The sequence below is a fragment of the Carettochelys insculpta genome, chromosome 6 (genome assembly GCF_033958435.1).
Source record: "Carettochelys insculpta isolate YL-2023 chromosome 6, ASM3395843v1, whole genome shotgun sequence".
In the NCBI taxonomy this organism is placed as follows: domain Eukaryota; kingdom Metazoa; phylum Chordata; order Testudines; family Carettochelyidae; genus Carettochelys; species Carettochelys insculpta.
In genome coordinates, this window is record NC_134142.1 from 125,936,202 (window position 1) to 125,954,515 (window position 18,314).

Genomic DNA, 18,314 nt, shown 5'->3' on the forward strand with positions numbered 1-18,314 from the left:
AACACTTCCAAAGTCATTGCACTTCTGAAACTTCAGCATCTTTGCTTCCTAGGAGTTGGTGGGCAGTGCTGGGTCAGGGACTCGAAGCTCAGATAGAGCCGTGGGGCTGGGGCGATGTGGGAGGGGCTAGTTTCCACAAAGAACTTGGCACCACAGTAGCCAGTGTAAGAGGCTCCTCTCAGATCAGTCCCTTCTCTGCCCGGCGCACTGAACGCCCGCTGGGAGGCACTAGGCATGATGGGCTAGGTCTGTTCCAGGCCTTGCAAAGCAAGAACTCAGGTGTCCTTGACTCTTACCCTTGTTCTTTGACTGTGTGGCTGCTCAGGACAGCAGTTTCGTTCCAGTTCTTGGGGAGTTACCTGACCTTGGCTTTCACGCAGCTGCTGCTGGAATACCACGTCCAATTCTGGAGCTCACAGTTTCAGAAGGATTGTGACAAACTGGGGAGGAGTCAGGAAAGAGCCCTGGGGATGACTCAAGGCTTAGAAAACCGGCCTACCAGGGAAAGTGCCGAGTCAGTCTATACAATGTAAGATTCAGGGGTGATTTGATATCTGTGCGGGCTCCCAGCCTAGTGAGAACAAGAGGCTGCTGCAGCTGAGAACGGACCGATTGTTTGTCATGTCACCCCGCAGAGATAGCAAAGCCCCGATGTGTGAAATGAGAGGCGCGTGTTGGCAGAGGTGGGACTAACCGCTGGGCCCTGGTTGCAGGCGTATGCCATGAGGGGAGCGCGCCTGGCTCTCACTCTCTGTGTCACTGCCGAGCGAGAGGGAGCTGAGGAAGACATCCGGGCCCTGGACAGAATGTTCCAGACTTTGGGCTTTGAGAACCGCGTGGTCAGGGATCCCACCGCAGAGGTAAGTGTCTCCACTGCCCCCGGGAAGCAGGTTCCCTCGGTGACGCTCCCAGAGCCAGACTGGCTGCACCTCTCCGCCCTGGGGAGACACGAGGGGCTGCGGCACGGCCAGTGTGAGCTGCTTCCGCCCCTCTTCTCGTGTGCGTCCTGCGCAGCCTGGGGCACAGGGCTCCCGTCGGGCTGCCTCAGCGAAGGGGCGACGGCGTCGTCTGCACGTGCTCGCCGGCTGCTCCAGGAGCATCCGGTCCCTCACGCGCAGTGGGAGAGCTTTGAGCAGCGGGCTTGAGAGCCATGAGCCAGCTCATCGGTTTATACCCCAGCCCACCCCCACACCCTCCCTCGCAGACCCCTCCCCCCAGCCCACCCCCACAACCTCCCTCGCAGACCCCTCCCCCCAGCCCACCCCCACGCCCTCCCTCGCAGACCCCTCCCCTCAGCCCACCCTGCACCCTCCTAATCAGGCCCCCAGCCACCAACCCCTCCTGCACCTTGCATCCCACCCAGACCTCCTCCACCGATCCCCCCAGCTCACACCCTTGCAGCCTCTCCTGCACACTGAACCCTCCATTTTGGCCCCACCACAGAGCCTAGGGCAGCCCCACAAAATCTGCTGGTCCTGGACCTCCAGAAGAGTTAATGCAGCCTTGCAGGGGAGCCCCAGGCCTTGCCCCCACCCCTTGGGCTGGAGCGTGAGGAGAACCGGGGGCCCCGAGTTGCACGAGTGCGGGGTCTCTCTTTTCTCCGTTTCGCATTTAGGGGCCATGTCCATGAGGGGTTTGTTCTGGGGGGTTGGGGGGTGGTTTTTTCGTATGTGTGTGGCCCCCAACAGACTTTTCCTTGGGTCCACAGGCCCTGACCCATAGGACATTCCCCACCTCGGTGCTAGGTGTGCAGAAAGCGGCTGCTTCTCTAGTCTCTGTTCTTCCTCTTTTCTCTGCTCCATAAAGCCAGGCCAGAACCCGCAGCCTCCATCCCGTACCCTGCACGTGCCACGCCCTGGGAAGGAGGCTGTATAAATGTCCCAACTGATCCAAGCTGAAATTCAGCTTCTCACCAACCAGCTTAGTGAGCTCACAGTTTTTTGCCAAAGGGTTTCAAGGAGGCAGTGAAGGAATTTAGAAAGAAAATCGACTCCAGGAGCGACCCTGTGAGCTGCTGCTTCGTGGTCATCATGGCGCATGGTCACAGCGGTGTTGTCCAGGGAGCCAAAGGACGGATGGTGCTGCTGGAAGAGCTGTTTGCAGAGATGAGCAATGAGAAATGCCAAGCGCTGTGTGGCAAACCCAAGGTCTTCATCATCCAGTCCTGCCGGGGGGGTGAGCCTCAGACCTTTGACTGTATGGTAGGAGGCCCTGGGGAAGCCTAGGAGCAGGGGTTTGTGCGTGGAGGGTCTGTCATTTGTTGCATAAGGTTCGACCTCTTCCTCTCAGCTGCATTTAGCACCTCCTGCCCATCTGAGGGCTCACAGCTGTGGCGATATTTTCCTCTCCTGCCCACATGCTGCATCTATAAATAGGTGGGGCGCACTTAAGAACGTAAGGACGGCCACACTGGGTGAGACCAAAGGTCCATCCAACCCAGTAGCCATCATCCGACAGTGGCCAGTGCCAGGCGCCCCCGAGGGAGTGAATAGAACATGCAGTGATCCCTCTCCTGTCATCTCTTTCCAGCCTCTGACAGGCCAGGGACATCTCCCTGCCCAGCCTGGCTAACAGCCATTGATGGACCAAGCCTCCAGGGGTTTATCTAGCTCTTCTCTGACCCCTGCTAAGTCCTGGTCTTCACAGCCCCCTCTGGCGACTTGGAGCAGAGCCGGTGCCAGGGGACTTCATGGGCCAGGGTCTGCACACAGAGTTCCTGCCCCCTCCACTTCCATGGCCCAGGGAAAGGAGTGAGCCAGTGTGTGGTAGATCAGCTGGGAGGGATTGAGGGGATGGTAGTTCCCTGCTTAGCAGGTCCATCATATTTGCCCTCCACCTCTCCTTGGTTCTGCACCGGGCACAATAGGGTCAGGCTGGAAGGTCAGGCCCACTGCGTGCAACCCTCAGCTCAGCAAGAGTCAAGGTGCGTAAGCAATGTCCTCTACCAACTACTGAGCCAAAGGGATCCACCCGCCACTGGTGCAAGACAGTGATGTAACCCTGCTGCCAGGGGCAGCCAGCACAGCCAGGCCCAGCTTCCGTCTGTAGGGGCTTCTCTCCATCCATCCGTCCAACACAGGCTTGAGCCCCCACCCAGTGACCTGGGAACTTCCACAGCTCCCGTGGGAGCTTGGGGGAGGCAGTGCGTCCTCTCTCACAGGCACAAGGCTCTGAGCGTAAACAAGAGATGGTTACTGACTGGGAGGGAGGTAACTTGGCAGGAATTTGGGAAAACACCACACAGGGCAGAGGTGATTCTTGATTTAGTCCTAAATGGAGCATAGCATCTGGTCCAAGAGAACATTCCTGGACCTCTTAGCAATAGTGACTATAATGTAATTAAATTTCAAATTCTGGAGGCTGGGAAAATACTACAGTGGCCCTAGACTGTACTATTTAATTTCAGAAAGGGGAATTACACAAAAAGGAGGAAGTTTGTCAAACGGAAATTAAAAGGTACAGGGCCTAAAGTGAAATCCCTGCCAGCTGCATGGAAGCTTTTTAAAGACACCATCATTGAGACTCAACTTAAATGTGCACCCCAATGCAGGAAACGTAGTAAGAGAACCAAAAAGTGCCACCGTGTTTAAACAATAAAGTAGGAGAGGCAGCAGGAGACAAAAGGGCATCCTTCAAAAAACGGAAGTTAAATTCCAGTGAGGAAAATAGAAAGGAACATAAACTCTGCCAAGTGTGGTGTAAAAATATAATTAGGAAGGCCAAAGAAAGAATTCGAAGAACAGATAACCAACGAGTCAAAAAGTAATAGCAAAAAAATGTTTTTAAGTGCATCAGAAGCAGGAAGCTGCTAAACAATCAGTGGGGCACTGGATGGTCGAGATGCTAAAGGAGCACTCAGGGATGATAAGGCCATTGCAGAGAACCTAAATGATTTCTTTGCATCGGTCTTCGTGGCTGAAGATGTGAGGGACATTCCCAACCCTGAGCAATTGTTTTCAGGTAACAAATCTGATGAACTGTCTCAAATTGAGGTGTCATCAGAAGAGGTTTTGTAACAAATTGATAAACTAAACAGTAATAAGTCACCAGGGCCAGATGGTATTCACCCAAGAGTTCTGAAGGAGTTCAAAAGTGAAATTGCAGAACTACTGATTGTAGTTTGTAACCTGTCATTTAAATCAGCTTCTGTTCCAGATGACTGGCAGGTAGCTAATGTAAAGCCAATCTTTAAAAATGGCTCCAGAGGTGATCCTGGCAACTACAGGCCAGTCAGTCTCACTTCAGTACCGGGCAAACTGGTTGAAACTCTAGTACAGAGCAGAATTGTCAGACACATTGATGAACATAATTGGTTGGGGAAGACTCAACATGGCTTTTGTAAAGGGAAGTCGTGCCTCGCCAATCTATTGGAATTTTTTGAAAGGGTCAACAAGCATGTGGACAAGGGGGATCCTGTGGATATAGCACATTTACATTTTCAGAAAGCCTATGACAAGGTCCCTCACCGAAGGCTCTTAAGCAAAGTTAACTGTCCTGGCATAAGAGGGAAGGTCCTCTCTTGGACTGGCAACCGGTTAAAAGATCGGAAGCAAAGGGCAGGAATAAATGGTCAGTTTTCAGAATAGAGAGAGGTGAATAGTGGTGTCCCCCAGGGTCTGTACTGGGACCAGTCCTATTCAAAGGATTTATAAATGATCTGGAAAAAAGGATGAGCAGGGAGGTGGCAAAATTTGCAGATGATGCAAAACTGGTCCAAATAATTAAGTCTCAAGTAGACTGTGAAGAGCTACAAAAGGATCTTAATAAGTTGGGTGATTGAATTTCATCTGCCATTTTGTTGCCCAATGTTGATAAAGGCAAAGTAAAGCCCTCATAGCTCAGGGGTTTTGAACCCTGATCAGTTTTGTTGCTGGCCTCCGGGCTCTCTCCCGTTTGTCCACATCTCTCCAGATGTCTGGCACCCAGACCTGAACTAAGGCCTTCAGCTGAGGCCTCCCCCGGGCCCAGAACAGTTACCTCCCACGTCTTACATGCGGCATTCCTGTTCATACAGCCCAGAGTGAGGGCGGCCTTTTTTGCAACGGCCTCTCCTCGCTCCTTCTGAAAGGGAAACTGCTCAATTGTAGGTAACAGAGACTCTGGTGTTCCTCTGGGGGACAATGCTGCAGTGGACTCTCTCGCGCCTGATAGCCAATCACCCGGCCCTGAGCGCTTCGAGCTGATCCCAACGCACACTGACAGCCTTTTCGTCTATGCGTCTACCCCAGGTATGAGGACAACCCACCCCCCACACAGCAGAAGGGATGGTGTAACTGCACAGCTGTGGGCTGGCTGCTGACTTTCCCACCGGGTGGCAACAGCATTCGGGTACATTTGCAGTCCCATGGTTACTCCAGGCAGCGCATTCCCATTTCCTGCTGGAGTTTCACCCCTCTCCAGACACTCAGTCTTTCCTCCAATAGTCCCTGTGTGGCTGTCCCCCCCTTTCTGTGCCCCGATACCACCCCACCCCACTGCTCCTGGGGGCTGTGGGGAGAGGCAGAAGGAGCACGGGGACAGACTGGGGAGGAAGCTGTAGGTGCTTGTGGAGGGGAGGGTGGGAGAAGGGCTGGAAGGAACTCCTGCAATGTGCACAGAGCAAGCAAAGCCTCCGGCTTCGGGGCTTAAGCCAGTCACTAGCTCGGAGATGCTGGGATGAGACCGAGCCAGCCAGTGCCAGAGGCTGTCCTGAAGCTTGTAGGGCTATGCTGAGGGTGTGTGACATGGGTACCTGCGCACCCTAGGGACTGAGGTGGAACATGTCCTTTCTCCCCACTGCCCCCGGCCTGCGGGGTGCCACCAGTGGGGGCAGCTGCAGTGAGGAGAATCCTTGAACCCTCAGACTGGAAGGGACCTCAGGAGGTTATTGAGTTCAGGGCCAAGGGATGACCTGCATTTATCCTGGTGGTGGGTGGGGGCTGGGAGGAGTGGTGCTGAAATGTTAAGGGAGATTAGAGAGGCTATCAAAATAAAAAACACAGTAATAATAGGAGATTTCAATTATCCCCATATTGATTGGGTGCATGTCACCTCAGGACGGGATTCAGAGATTAAATTTCTTGATGCCTTAAATGACGGCTTCTTGGAGCAGCTAGTGCAGGAACCCACAAGGGGAGAGTCAATTCTCGATCTAGTCTTGACTGGAACGCAGGATCTGGTCCAAGAGGTAACTGTTACTGGACCGCTTGGAAATAGTGACCACAATATAATAACTTTTAATATTCCTGTGTTGGGAAGAACACCGCAGCGGTCAAACACTCCAGCATTTAATTTCAAAAAGGGGAATTACACTAAAATGAGGAAGCTAGTTAAACAGAAACTAAAAGGTAGAGTAATTAAACTAAAATCCCTGGAAGCTGCATGGAAACTGTTTAAAGACACCATACTAGATGCCCAACTTAAATGTATACCCCAAATAAAAAAACACAGTAAGAGAGCTAACAAAGAACCACCATGGCTAAACAGCCGTGTTAAAAAGGCAGTGAGAGAGAAAAGGGCAGCTTTTAAAAAGTGGAAGTCAAATCCTAGTGAGGAAAATAGAAAGGAACATAAACACTCCCAAATTAAGTGTCATAATGTAATAAGAAAAGCCAAAAAAGATTTTGAGGAACAGCTAGCCAAAAATTCAAAAAACAATAGTAAAATGTTTTTTAAATACATTAGAAGCAGGAAGCCCGCTAAAAAAGCAGTGGGGCCCTTGGACGATAAAGATATAAAAGGAGCGATCAAGGAAGACAGTGCCATTGCAGAGCGATTAAATGATTTCTTTGCTTCAGTCTTCACGGCTGAGGATGTTACAGAGGTTCCTAAATCTGAGCCAGCCTTTTTAGGTGACAAATCTGAGGAACTCTCCCAGATTGAAGTGACATTAGAGGAGGTTTTGGAGTTAATTGATAAGCTGAATAGTAACAAGTCTCCAGGACCAGACGGTATTCACCCAAGGGTTCTGAAAGAACTCAAATGTGAAATTGCGGAGTTATTAACAGTGGTTTGTAACCTATCCTTTAAATCCACTTTGGTACCAAATGACTGGAAGACGGCCAATATAACGCCAATATTTAAAAAAGGCTCTAGAGGAGACCCTGGCAATTGTAGACCGATAAGTTTAACATCAGTACCAGGCAAATTAGTAGAAACACTAGTAAAGAATAAAATTGCAAGGCACGTAGAAGAGCACAAATTGTTGGGCAAAAGTCAGCATGGTTTCTGCAGAGGGAAGTCGTGTCTAACTAATCTGTTAGAATTCTTTGAAGGGGTTAATAAACATGCGGACAAGGGGCACCCAGTGGACATAATATACCTAGATTTCCAGAAAGCCTTTGACACGGTCCCACACCAAAGGCTTTTATGTAAATTAGGCGGTCATGGGATAGGAGGAAAGATCCTTTCACGGATCGGGAATTGGTTAAAAGACAGAAAACAAAGGGTTGGAATAAATGGTAAATTTTCACAATGGAGGAGGGTAACTAGTGGTGTTCCCCAGGGGTCAGTCCTGGGGCCGATCCTGTTCAACTTGTTCATCAATGATCTAGAAAATGAGGTGAGCAGTGAGGTGGCAAAGTTTGCAGATGACACCAAGTTGTTCAGGACAGTCAAAACTAAAAGGGATTGTGAAGAACTACAAAAAGATCTCAGCAAACTGAGTGATTGGGCAGCAAAATGGCAAATGAAATTTAATGTGGGTAAGTGTAAGGTAATGCACATTGGAAAAAATAACCCAAATTACACGTACTACATGATGGGGTCAAATTTAGCTACGACAGATCAGGAAAGGGATCTTGGAGTTATAGTGGATAGTTCTCTGAAGACATCCACGCAGTGTGCAGCGGCAGTTAGTAAGGCAAATAGGATGTTAGGAATTATTAAAAAAGGGATCGATAATAAGACAAAAGATATCATACTTCCCCTATATAAAACTATGGTACGCCCACATCTTGAGTACTGCGTGCAGATGTGGTCTCCTCACCTCAAAAAAGATATATTGGCATTAGAAAAGGTTCAGAAAAGGGCGACTAAGATGATTAGGGGCTTGGAACGGGTCCCATATGGGGAGAGGCTAGAGAGACTGGGACTTTTCAGTCTGGAAAAGAGGCAATTGAGGGGCGATATGATAGAGGTATATAAAATCATGAATGGTGTGGAGAAAGTGAATATAGAAAAATTATTTACCTTTTCCCATAATACAAGAACTAGGGGACACCAAATGAAATTGATGGGTAGTAGGTTCAAAACTAATAAAAGGAAATTTTTCTTCACACAGCACACAGTCAACCTGTGGAACTCCTTGCCGGAGGAGGCTGTGAAGGCCAGGACTCTATTAGGGTTTAAAAAAGAGCTTGATAAATTTTTGCAGGTTAGGTCCATAAATGACTATTAGCCAGGGATAAAGTATGGTGCCCTAGCCTTCAGAACAAGGGCAGGAGATGGATGGCAGGAGATAAATCACTTGATCATTGTCTTCTGTTCTCCTTCTCTGGGGCACCTGGCATTGGCCACTGTCGGCAGATGGGATGCTGGGCTGGATGGACCTTTGGTCTGACCCAGTATGGCCATTCTTATGTTCTTGTGGTGCCTAAGCTGGACAGCAGCCTCCACTTCTGCAATGACTTTAGGAAGGCAAATGAGGTATCAAAATTTGATGCATGACCTATGCCCTGGATAGATGAACTAATTGATCAGTTGGGGAAGGCCCAGTTTCTATCCACTCTCGACCTAACTAAGGGATACTGGGAGATCCCCCCCAGCCAGGGAAGCCAGAGAGAAGATGGCTTTCACAACACCAGAAGGCCTCTAGCAGTACACTGTCCTCCCTTTTGGGTTACATGGGGCCCCAGCAATGTTCCAGAGACTCATGGATAAATGGCTACATCCGCATCGCCAGTATGCAGCCACCTATGTTGACAACATCGTCGTCCATAGCCCAGATTGGGAGATCCACTTAAACAAAGTAGAGGCCATACAGACACCTTGAGGGAGGCCAGGCTCACCGTGAACCCCAAATAATGTGCATTTGGGATGGCTGAAGCCAGATACTTAGGGTACATTGTGGGGAGGGTGTGATGAAGCCCCAGCTGAACAAGGTGGAGGTGATTCAAAGGTGGCCATGGCCAGCCAGGAAGAAGCAGGTGCTGTCCTGTCCCAAAAGCTCAGGAAAGAAGAACGCCCCATCCTGTATCTAAGCCGGAAACTTGGGAACGAAGTTACGCCATTGTGGAGAAGGAATCCCTGGCAGTACAGCGGGCCATGGAAAGTGTTCGGCACTATCTACCAGGCTGGAAATTCACCTTAGCCACTGACCTTGAAGTTGATGCATCAGAACAAAGACAGGAATGCCCGGGTGACACGGTGGTTCCTGTCTCTCCAGCCCTTCCACTTCCAAGTGCAGCACAGGGCTGGGGCCCAGCACGGCAAAGGAGACAGCCTGTCAAGAATATGTTGTTCACCGTCCCAAGCAGGCCAACCCCGCAGGGTTGAGCAGAGGGAGGGGATGTGTAACAGGGTCAGGGCAGCAGACCCCGGGTGGACGGCAGCCCAGAACCCAGCCTGGGCTAGGGGCAAGGCGGAAGGAGTGAATCAAACTCCCAGGTGGAGGCAATAGGGCGTGGTGCAGGTAGTCAGTTAGCAAGGTCCAGCTGAGCTAACTGCTGGGAGGCTGAAAAGCAGGGCGACAAGCAGAGCAGCGGGAGGAGAGAGGGGAGAGGAGGCAGAGGAGCGTGAGCGATGCTGGGAGGGAGGGAACAATTTAGCAAGCACGGATCGGGAGGATGAGAGCGCCGACAGCAGGGCTGGGCAGGGAGCAGCAGCGGGCTCCCCTTCCCACGCCAGGCCAGCAGATCTGTGAGGAGCAGAGGCAAGGGGCCCGAGCCGGGGCGGAGGGGGGCACCTCGCCACACAGGCTACAATGGGAGGATTCCACCTCTGACCCCGCAACTTGGTTACTTGCCATTCCCCAGGGTACGTCGCCTATCGAAGCCCACAGGCGGGATCCCAGCTGATCCAGACCATAGCTGAGGTCTTCAAGGAGTCTCAAGGCTTTCACGTGCTTGAGTTACTGACCGAGGTAAGGGGCACAGGAGGGGTGTTCTCCCACCTCTGCAACTGGTGACTCCTTCGTACAACTCTGTGTGCATCACTGGCTCTTTTAGCCAAGGCTGTGATCTGGAGGCTGAGCCAGATCTAAAAGTCCACAGGGAGAGAGCTCAGCCCTCCCCATGGTGCTCACAGCTCGGCGGTTGGACCTGGGCTCAGGAGCTCAGTGGACAATGACCTGGACACAGTTAAGTGTCACTAAACACCCCATCACTGTAATGTGCCTCAGCTCTCCCAGCCCCAGGAGCTCATTCTGTCAGTTGAACAGTGATACGGCTGCCCAGAGAGCAGAGGATGTGGACACTCGATTCATTTCACTGTGGACTGACAGGGCCTCGCTGTACGTCCGTCTGCGTCTCTAGTTGGCCAAAACAAAACTGTCTATACAAAGTGCTAATGCAGTTACCTTCTGGCATGGGACATCGGTAAGACCCACCCTGCATTTATGTACCCACTGCTGGTATGTGTTCCATAGAGGAGGCTGAAAGATTGGAGGAGGAGGAGAAAACAGCTGTAAGTTTGATCCAATGGCTGGGGAAAACAGTGAGAGACTTTAAGAGCTCGGCCTGTTTAGCTTCCCTAAAAGAGGACCGACAGGTAACCGCACAAGAGCGACAGTGACCATCCAAACAAACAAGTGTCCTTTTCCCTGCACAATTATTCAACACCATGTCCGAAGCCGGGGATTTTATCCACCCTGACAGCTGGGAAGTTTTTCCTTATGCCCAACCCAAGCCTCCTTTGCTGCAGTTGAAGCCCATTGCTCCTTGTCCTGTCACAAGAGCTTCAGAGAATCATTTTTCTTCCTCCTCTTTGTAACACCCTTTTAGGTACCTGAAAATGGCTCCCGTGGCCCCTCTCAGCCTGCTCTTTTCTACGCTAAGCAAGCCCAGGTCTTTCAGTCGTCCCTCACAGCTCCTGTTCTCTAGACCAGCGTTGTCCCAAAGCAATTGAATCAATCGCCACATGCTGCTCCCGCAGCCAGGTGCCCTGGCCCTCCTCCCCGGTGAGTCACCAAAGCTGTGACGCCAGAGCCTCCCAGGTCCGAAGAGCCGCGCTGCCCAGCCCCAAGCCACCCCATGGCCCAAGCGAACCACAGGAGCTGCCTCCGCCGCTGCTGCCACGCTTGTCCTGCCAAGTGAGGGGGGCACTTGGGCAAGGGGTGCTCCATGTGTGCGGTTCTAACGCGCCGCTTTCACCACGCCTTCCTGTCCAGTTTGCAACATGTGGTGAACATACAACATACTGAGCACTGTGGGGCCAGACCTTTCGCCATTTTGGTGCTCTTCTCTGGAGCTTCTCTGAGTTGTCCACATCTTCCCTGCAATGTGATGCCCAGAACTGGACACAGTTCTCCAAGCGCAGAGTGGAATGGAGGAAGGACTTCTCCTGTCTCACACGCAACACTCCTGTCAACGCGTCCCAGAACCACACCGGCTGGTTTTGCAGCAGCATCGCACTATTGACTCATACTGAGCTCGTGGTCCACTACGGCCCCTCGAGCCCTTCCTGCAGTGCTTCTTCCTCAGGAGTCCCTTCCCGTTCTGTATGTGTGAAACTGATTGTTTGAACTTCATCCTGTTTATCCAATTTGTCCAGATCTTTTTGAGTTCTGACCTTATCCTCCGCAGTGCTTGCAACCCCTCCCAGCTTGATGTCATCTGCAAACTCTATGACTGTGCCCTCTATGCCAATATCTAAATTGTCGCTGAAGATGCTGAACATAACCAGTTCCAGAACTGACTCCTGCACAACTCACTTGTTATGCCCTTCCAGCCTGACTGTGAACCACTGACAACTACGCTCTGAGAATGGCTATCCATCCTGTTACGCACCCACTTTATCGTAGCCCTATCTCAGTTGCATTTCCCTAGTTTACTGATAAGAAGCTCATGCAATACTGTACCAAATGAGTTACTAAAGTCCGGGTATACCACATCTACTGCTTACTCTTGTCCGCAAGGCTTGTCACCTTGTCAAAGAAAGCTATCAGATTGGTTTGACATGATTTGTTCTTTACAGATCCATGCATTTACTTATCACCTTATTATCTTCCAGATGTTTGCAGGTGAATTCCTTCATTATTTGGTGCATTGTCTTTCCTGGCACTGACGTTAAGCTGCTGGTCTGTGGTTTCCTGGGTTGTCATTATTTCCGTTTTTATAGATGGACACTATCTTGGCGGTCACTCAATAAGAAGTAGGATATCTTGACATCACCCTCCTATTTTTGAGTCCATTGTTGGCTAATCAGCCCAATTCTGGAGACACAGATCTTATCACAGAAGTGGCAGGTGCTGGTGGCTGTTGGAGGGACGTGGGGCAGTTTTTGAATCTCTTTTCTTCTTCTCTGCCTCTCCGCAACTGCTCTGCAGTGGGACCTCTCAAATTGTGCCTCCCCCTCATAGATTGACTCTCTCCTCTGGGGACGGTCCTGGGCAAGATTCTCCCAAGTGTCAACACCGATGCTGCACTTTTCCATGTGTGCCTCCAGCACGTCCTTATATCACGTCCGCTGGCCCCCAATGCTCCTCTGTCCTTCCTCCAACTCGGAAGCAGAATCTGATGTGGGAGGCGCTGCTCAGACGTCAGAACCACGGGACCAGGCCAGCGATGTCAGTGGTGAATGGTAATGGCTTCAGTGCTGGTCATGTTCGACTCTCCCAGGACGCTCGCGTTCATGCGCCTGTCCTCCCAAGGCGTAGTTAGGGCTCTCCTGAGGCAGCGTTGATGATGTTGTTCAAGTGTCTTCAACTGACGCTTGTGTGTTATCCAGGTGTCACATGCGTACGGTAGCACTGGAACAACCACTGCGTGGTACACAAGGAGCTTTGTCTTGGGATAGATGTCCCAGTTCTTGAAGATTCTTTGTCTTGGGTGGGGAAAAGCAGAGCTTTTACAGCTCAGACGATGCTGGATTTCTGCATCAATGTTGACTTTAGTGGAAAGATGACTTCCCAGGTATGGGAAAGGCTCCACATTTTCCAGCTGTTCTCCATTGACTTCAATAGAAGGTACATGAGATTGTCCCAACAGCAAAGGTTGGTGGAGCACCTTGGTCTTTTTGATGTTCAGTGTGATCCCTCAGAAACCCACAACAGACTGTCTTGACCTGCCCTCTACAATGGACGAGGTCAAAAAGGCAAATCAGCCAGACCAGCTCTGGCAAAGCCCCTGGGATGGACGGTACCCTGCTGAAATTTTCAAAGCGGCAGCACCAGTGTCACTTGAAGCCCTTCACAACATCTTGATCAGCATCTGGGAAGAAGAAGACAAGCCCAAAGACTTTAGGGATGCCACAGTCATCTCGCTGTTCAAGAACATGGGCAACAAAGGTGACTGTGGAAATTACTGGGGCATCTCCCTTCTCTGTACTGCTGGGAAGATCTTGGCTCGAATCATCCTCAACTGTCTGATCACCAGCATGTCAGAGGAGAACCTACCAGAGGCACAGTGTGGTTTTCGCCCAGGCCTCAGCACCATTGACATGATCTTTGCTGTTCATCAGGTCCAGGAAAAGTGCATAGAGCAGAACTTGAATCTGTACGCTGTCTTTATAGACCTGACCAAGGCGTTTGACACTGTCAACAGAGAAGCCCTGTGGATTATTCTGTCAAAACTTGGCTGCCCGAGAAGATTCATTAACCTCATATGCCCATTCTGCGATGACATGACCGGCTTTGTTCTTTCAAATGGCGAGTCCTCAGATCCATTTGAGATATCCAATGGTGTGAAGCCAGGGTGCGTACTGGCCCCAGTGTTTTTCAACCTCTTTTTCACGTGCATCCTCAGCCACGCAGTTAGGGACCTGGACCATGGAGTCTACATAAAATGCAGACTCAATGGGTCACTTTTTGACCTTCATTGTCTGAATGCTAAAACCAAGTTGCTTGAGAGGCTCATCCTTGAAGCCCTTTTTGCTGACGACTCTGCACTTATGGCACACAAGGAATCTGATCTCCAGCTCATTGTCAAAAAGTTTGCTGATGCCACTCGCCTCTTTGGTTTGACCACCAGCCTCGGAAAGACCCAGGTACTGTTCCAACTTGCTCCAGGATCTGCTGCTCTCCCCGCTTCAATCTTTGCTGAAGGATCAGAGTTAAAAACAGCAGAGGAGTTCAAGTACCTTGGCAGTGTGATAGCCAATGACGGCTCCGTTGACAAAGAAATCGATGCCAGAGTCTGCCAGTCCAGCCGGGCACTAGGACATCTGAGAACGCGAGTGTTGAATCAGCACAATATCCTACAGTCCACTAAACTGAAAGTGGACAAGGCTGTAGTCCTGACCAGTCTCCTGTACGGCTGTGAAACCTGGACCTTGTACAGAAAACATATAAGACTGCTGTAGCGCTTCCAAACACGCAGCCTGAGGTCAATACTGCACATTTGATGGCAGGACAGAGTTACAAACCTGGAAGTCCTGGACAGAGCAGGAACCACGAGCCTCAAAGCCATGATTCTGAAAGCCCAGCTTCGCTGGACAGGGCACGTCACACGAATGGAGGAGTCAAAAATCCCTAAGCAACTCCTCTACGGTGAACTCTCCCAGGAAAAAAGGAATCAAGGCAGGCCTCACAAGAGGTATAAAGACCATGTGAAGGCCAACATTGCTCATGCTGGTTTAAAACCAGATCAGCTAGAGCAGCATGCAAAGGACCAAACAGGCTGGCCTGCTCATGTACAACACGCGTATGACAACTTCGAAGAGCAGCGACACGTACGCCTCATTGATTCTTGTGAGAGGAAGAAAGCAACAGCAGCAGCCGCACCAACAGAGCCAGCACAATTCCCTTGCCCCCACTGCGAACGCCCATGCCGTTGAAAGCTTGGACTCCTCAGCCACATGCGAGTCCACAACCAATGAGCCTGTGCAGGGTCAAGACGTCATCGTCAGACACGACGGACGACCTACTACAATGAGGCCGAGATTCCCATATGCTTCAACAAAGGCACTTAAGATGGTCTGAAGGGCTGTGGGGTAAAGGGCAGCAACCATATCGTCATCCACATCCTGGAGCTCCGTGATTGAGGCCATGGAGGTCTTGCTTTTAGCCTTCAGTCTCCTGAGATTTTCTATAGAAAGAATGGGAAGTTTTTCAGTCTTCACACCATCCATTCTTTCCTGGCACTGACGTTAAACTGACTGCTGTGTAGTTTCCGGGCTGTCTTTATTTCCCTTTCTATACATTGACGCTGTATTTGCCCTTTTCCAGTGTTCTGAAATCTCAGCTGACTTCCAGAACTTTTCCTAGATGATAGCTAAAGGCTCAGATACCTCCTCTGTCAGCTCCTTGAGTATTCTAGGATGCATTTCATCAGGCCCTGGTAACATGAAGACATTTAACTTTTCAAAGTAATTTTTAACTCGTTCTTTTCCTATTTTAGCTTCTGAATCTACTCCCTTATCTCCAGCATTCACTATTATAGGCATCCAGTCACCACCAAATGAGTCTCTCTTGACTTTTTACATTTCAAATACTCAGGCTGGTTTCCTTCTGGTGTGTGTGAAATCAAAGACAAGAAATTATTTTTCTTTTGTTTTGTTTTAAATGTAGATGGCTAGAGCTCCCTGAGACTGAATCAGGTCATATCCTGAGTGGTTGACACAGGGGATACCGTGACATGCCCTGGGCATCTGAGTTACACCTCTGTCATGGGTGGGCAGTTCACACCTCAGAGTTAGTTAAACCATCGCAATGCCGCGAGTGGAAGCTCTCGTTTTGGTTTAAGGGCAGCCTATTTTTGTTGAGCTTCAATCTGCTGCTAGTTTGTCTACGACGAACGGTAATGAGGAGTGTCCATCCATGGGGGTTGCCACTGGTTTAACTCAACTAATGCAAGTGTACGTGTAGGGATGGCTGGAGATGGTGAAATCAGACACTGGAGCAGTTGCTGTGAGTCTCGAGCTTTATTCAGTAACTGATCATGATTGAAACGGCGGTTGTGACATTGAGGCCTTTGCCAAATGAATCCTGATGTTCATTCTCACCCAGGTAATTCAGAGAGTTTCAGACACAGATTTTCAGGAAGAGAAAAACTCACTAAAGAACTATAAAATGAGCCCCATTTTCCAGAGCTTGCTGAGGAAGCTGCTGCTCTTGCCGGAGGTAAGCAGTCAGCCAGTTTCAGACACTCATCCTTTGCTTTGTGCTGCTAGGGCCAGGGTTCCTCCAATTGCTCTTGTTATTGCCCCCGCCGGTGCATGTGAGGCGGGAGGTAGGACCAACATTTAGGGGGAGACAGTGGTGAGAACAGAGGGTCCCGTGTTGAATGTTTGTGTGACCAATATATGAGTTTAGTCTTTTTCTGAAGGGATAAATTTATGCTGTAAAATGATCTGCAGGTGCTGGGCTTGGTGAGAGCAGGTGATGCATAAGCTTCCCAAATCCATCTATACTGTGCTGGTACCCCTCACTCTGCCCCACCAGCCCTGTCGGTGCCCCTCCCAGCCCAGCCCTGGCGGAGAAAGCAGCTTAACAGAAAACAGCTTAGGAATTTCCTGCCTCCAGTCTCTTCTGGCTCACATTAGGAAGCATCTTTTCTACTAATCAGAGGAAGTTTTTTGATGGGAGCAAGAGCTAGGAGCGACTGTTAATGTGGAGGTTTAGGTTGGACATTGGGACATTGGACATATGTGCCTGTCTCTGCAGCCCCATTATCCATGTTACTTAGCACCTGCAGACTCCAGGGCCCTTTCAAGCTCCTGTAATGGGGAATCTCTGGGTGACAAACAAGAGGAAGTTCTGTAGAGAAAGAGAGTGAGGAGCTGAAAAGGTCCTGCTGTGATCACTGTGAGTCAGAGTTGCAGGCTCTGTGTTACATTTACACTGCACCCCTGTGGTAACTCATCCCAGCTGTGAACGGGGAGTCCTCGTGCAAGGCCCAGGACTGTGCTAAAGAGATGGGCTGAAGGGGGCAGGGGGACACAGGAACATTCATGAAAGAAGCAGAAACTCTCTGTAAAGAGTTCTTTGTTCTTTAGGAAGAAGAACACCCACCACAGAACTACAAAATGAGCCCCATTTTCCAGAGCTCGCTGAGGAAGCTGCTCTTTCTGCGGGTGAGAGTTTGGCTCTTCCCAGCCCTGACCCCTTTGCTTTGTGCTGCTGTGAAATTTTGTGTCCTTCAGCTCAGTCCTGTCCCAACCTTCTTGCTATGTTCAGGAAACAAACCATGGACGCAGCCTTCCTCCTCGGCCAAATTCACGTCTTTGCCACTCAGTGGCTCCTGATGACTCTGGAGTTAGACTGCAGGTGCCTTTCCTCACTGGCATTTCTCGATTTCCAGAGAAGGAAATTACATCTATGCAAAAATTAAAACTGGAGAACAAAACTGGATTGCAAAGTTACCGAGAGCAGGATATTGAGGTAAGTACTGCAGCAGTTGGGTGTGTCGTGGGTAGCAGCGCAGCTGTAGTTACGACTGAGTCATTTACTGTTTAAAACTAACTCTTGCAAATACAGCACATGAGCACGCACTTGCTGACTTGGATCGGCTTTGGAGTTTGCTGCGCCTGCTGAGGGCACAGAGAGGGTTAGAGGTCCAACCCTGGGGTCCAGCCTTACTTTAGAGCTATTGTCAGTAATCAACTAGAGTGAGGATGAAAGACTCCAGTAAGGTAACAAAATCCTCGGTCGTGCTCCTCACACGTTTCCTGACCTAAAGGACTGTCTGCAATCACAGGAAAGCTGTTCTGGGTCATTTGGTGAAGGGGTTCCTGACACTCAGTGCCCCCTCTCCCCACAGTGCAGCCTACTCAATGCACTCCTAGATTCAGATAACGCTCTTGCTGCAGAGCTGTGGAAAATCTAGGGCTCTGGCCCTTGTGAAATTCATAACTGACTGGAAGATGTGGAGCAGTTCACCTATTTGAGGAGTATTATGGGCAGAGACAGAGGAACAGACAAGGATATCAGTGCCAAGATAGGGAAAGCAACAGCTGCATTCAAGACTCTTCATCCCACATGAAGATCACCGATAATATCTGTGAAGACGAAACTGCGGCTCTTCAAGACAAATGGGAAGCGTGCGCTCTTGTATGGATGCAAGACCCACAGGACTAAAAACTCTTCCAATCACAAGCTGCAGACATTCATAAACAGATGCCTGAGGTACCTCCTTCACATCAAATGCAAGGCTTGGTCACAAGTGAGGAGCTTTGGAACAGAGCAGGACAAGAGCCACTTGCCATTCAAACCAAGAGAAGAAGGTTGGGATGGCGAGGTC

General features: G+C 50.2%; 1 protein-coding gene across 1 annotated transcript; it reads left to right on the top strand.

The window, feature by feature from the left end:
* Window positions 1-722: 722 nt before the first annotated feature.
* On the top strand, window positions 723-17,900 carry LOC142015215 (caspase-14-like). The gene is made up of 7 exons (XM_074998631.1): window positions 723-860; window positions 1,950-2,201; window positions 5,069-5,228; window positions 9,954-10,060; window positions 16,082-16,195; window positions 17,071-17,148; window positions 17,835-17,900. Exons 1-7 carry the CDS (start codon window positions 723-725, stop codon window positions 17,898-17,900), a joined length of 915 nt encoding a protein of 304 aa, XP_074854732.1.
* Window positions 17,901-18,314: the final 414 nt, after the last annotated feature.

Coding starts and splice junctions, on each gene's coding strand:
- LOC142015215 (XM_074998631.1), top strand. CDS start 723: ATGAGGGGAGCGCGCCTGGCTCTCACTCTCTGTGTCACTGCCGAGCGA. Junction 2,202..5,068: donor CTCAGACCTTTGACTGTATG/GTAGGAGGCCCT, acceptor TCCTTCTGAAAG/GGAAACTGCTCAATTGTAGG. Junction 16,196..17,070: donor AGCTGCTGCTCTTGCCGGAG/GTAAGCAGTCAG, acceptor TTTGTTCTTTAG/GAAGAAGAACACCCACCACA.